This window comes from Protopterus annectens, chromosome 1.part1, assembly GCF_019279795.1.
Source record: "Protopterus annectens isolate FY-2018-M chromosome 1.part1, PAN1.0, whole genome shotgun sequence".
Classification (NCBI taxonomy): Eukaryota; Metazoa; Chordata; order Ceratodontiformes; family Protopteridae; genus Protopterus; species Protopterus annectens.
In genome coordinates, this window is record NC_056726.1 from 1,543,743,570 (window position 1) to 1,543,746,824 (window position 3,255).

At 41.6% G+C, this 3,255-nt stretch overlaps 1 protein-coding gene across 1 annotated transcript in view; it reads right to left on the bottom strand.

The window, feature by feature from the left end:
* Nucleotides 1–2,658: 2,658 nt before the first annotated feature.
* Nucleotides 2,659–3,255, bottom strand: part of LOC122811240 (cytoglobin-1-like) — a 344,163-nt gene continuing 343,566 nt past the window's right edge. The window contains exon 3 of the mRNA XM_044082950.1: nucleotides 2,659–2,923. Coding sequence (XP_043938885.1) covers nucleotides 2,714–2,923 — 210 coding nt within the window. The 3' untranslated portion in view covers nucleotides 2,659–2,713. The remainder of the gene's footprint in view (nucleotides 2,924–3,255) is intronic.

The window sequence follows — 3,255 nt, forward strand, 5'->3', positions numbered from 1 at the left end:
TTAAAAAAATCTACTGCAATTAAGGCCTCATGGAGTTTGTCAACTTACTTATATGCAAGTAGCAGGCCACCTCCAATGTCTACAAAATCCACTAATAGGTCTCTGTGGATTTGAAAGAAAACTGGACAGTCCAAATCCAGAGTCAAGATAAAATAAGGCCCCACATACCACTGGTAATTACCTGTAATTTGTAAAAGTGAAGGCAATTCTAGTGCCACATGGACAGCATTGCTTGACAAAATAGTAAACTGATAAATGCAGGCTAAACAAAGCAGCACTGGGGACAGTAGCTAGTTCGTACACTAACAGAGGGTTTACCTCATTAGTCTTATTCTCCCCTCACAGCCGTTCCCATTTCGCACTGGGACATTGACAATGTACACTAGATACAATAGCATCAATTCTACCCCTATAACCCCTCTAGTCCCTCTCCCCATAGGGTACAAACATGGAAGATAAGAATTGTGTAATGCAGCTGATAACATCCCATCTTTTCCACACCAAGCAGGTACCTGCATGCTTGTGGCAGAGCATTAGTACTATATAGTGTTGCCTCCTAGAGGAGACCTTTTCCTCAACACAAGTCTTTGGGTAGGGTGAAAACCAGTCATTTTACCAGCTCAGCCCATTGATTACCCCTGCTGTAGAGTTAGAGGGGAAAGTCAAGCATGCAGTCATGGAAGTGGTCTGTGACCTTACCAGCCACCCAAGAAATGAACCCTATCCCTAGTGGCCAACAGAATATCCACATTCCCAAGGGCTTCCTGTTTATCCCCATGGCATGCTTGCCTCCACAAATACTTTGAGGTGTCCCAGGACCACCAGTCCTACATTGGGCAGTTCTACAAGCCTTGAGCCATAGGAGCATGAGGGCAGATGTGGGCCACTAGTCCAAGTGGACACAAACCTGCACAAGCTTCTCACCCTGTCCACTTCAGGGGAAAAAAGTTGACTTCCCGTGCAAGTGAGATCACTGAAAGGGTTTCTAATCGTATGCTGGCATTACTGCCATCTTGAGACTAATCAATGCAGTTACTAATGTAGGTAGTCACACATTCACGTTTACAAAGTGAAATGCTTTATAGAATGAGTGTCTTATAAGGGAAGAAGTATTGGCAGAGTATGAAGTAGTTAAAATCATAACTGTAGATGTCATGGCTTTCACTACTGCAATATGGGGATTTCCTGCTGTGAAGCCAGTCATCCTAAGCCTGTTGCTTTAAGGTATGCTGAACGTCACCTAAACACTACCCAAGTCAGGCATACCATCCTCAGAACTTATTGCCACATAACAGCAGGCCAAGAAGAACCTGTACATAAAAGTCCCAAGCACACTATGGGGAGCAGTTACTGCAGTGGTAAAGATAAGGGCATTTAGACACCATCCAACTTGTAATGTTTGAAGTATGCACAGACATCCAACTAGCTGCTGCCAGAATAGGAACAAGGTACAAGCCCTTGAAAAGAAACAGAAGACATACCACTAGTAGAATGAGCAGTTACAAAAAGTCTCACCGTGAAAAAACTAAATAGCCTTTGAAATGCAGATAGAAATGGCTTGGAAACAGGCCCTAGGATGAAACGTCCTGATCATATTTCATTGGACAAGACTAAAGCCACCTATGCATGTAGGTCCCTCTTCCTGTCAAGATTGTAGAGAGGAAAAAAGTAAGACTGAAAGTCACTTAACCACCTTCGGCATAGTACAGAAGGACATCCTGTCCTCATGGAACAAAAAACCCAGTTGGGTACATATCTGTACAGAATTATTGCAGACTGAGTTTGGACTGGTGACAGGTCTGAGGATGTCAGGTCTGAAATGTTACCCTGCACTATGAGAAGTAGTTGGGCAATATTCACCATACCTTAAGGTAGGCTTTGGTAAACTGGCTGGATAATGGGCTTCACCGATGTGAAGCCATAAGCTATTAATGCTGCAGTGGTGAATTTAAGGACAATTTATCTATTGCCAATTAACTGTCACAGTTGGATGGCATTGTGCTTTGGGAATAATGACACCAAGATATGCTTAATGAGAAAGTTTTCAGTTAACACTAGTGCTGTTATGGGAGGCTAGTCATTTAAAATCCCTCAATTGTGACCAAAACTGAACCACTTATTGCACTGTAAACCACTATCCCTGCCACCTTGAGGGGTTGGACCAAACATCCCTAAACTATCCAGATTCACCATTTCTGGTCTGTTCAATAAAAAAAAAAAAAAAAAAAAAAAGATTGTTGCTGCAAGACAAGGACAGGTGTTTAGGTTGGACAAAATACATGCCAATGCCAAACCTGAGAAACAGAACATGTTAAGCGAGTCTTATCACTACATATTCTCGTTCCCTCTCCACCCAGCATTATGTTTGGTAGATCCACATTTTTGGCTTTGTCCAGAGAGGAATGAGGCCAGCTCCTAAATTTGAGCTCCCAAGTTTACTACATTTTATGTATTGCATTCTATACACAGCTAGAAGCTTCTGGAACTATCCCCAAGTGTCATCAGTAAAAACTGCAATACTTATTGGGAAGTTTGATCTTCATAATATTACATACCATGCCAGTGAACTACTCTTGTAGCTACCTATGGGAAGATATATGGCAAGATATTCCAGTGTCTTTACTCAGCTAAAACTAGTCTGTACTTTAACTGCACCACTCAAGTTTGAGGTTTCATTATTTTATTATCCATTTGTGTATCAAATGCAGCAGTCTCAATAAGTAGACTTGATTTGTTCACACACAACATCTGTCACTTTTTTGAAGTCTGTTTTGGCATCTTCACCACATTTTTCAACCATGAGTTCCAGCAGAATAGTAGACTTGATTTGTTCACACACAACATCTGTCACTTTTTTGAAGTCTGTTTTGGCATCTTCACCACATTTTTCAACCATGAGTTCCAGCAGAATAGTACAAAGTATCTGAAAGTAAATGAAAAAATTTGTTAAGACACCAGTGTAGGAATTCATACAAAATTGTTATATTAGCTAAACAATGGAACAAAATAGCAGTATGGCAGTCTTTGTAAAGAAGGAAATTGATTTGTTTGGTGGCTCAGAGCACAAAGCTTCCACCCTGAACTGGATCACTGAAGGTTCCACATTAGCAAAGGGCAAGGCATCTATGGTCAGTGTTTCATGCTGCACCTCAGCATACTGCCATGGAGCCCTCTGAATGTGCAGTCAGTTGTAGATGTGTTGGGAAATGCCACCTTTAATGCAAACCTCATGCTGTAGACATGAGCTGCTGTGGA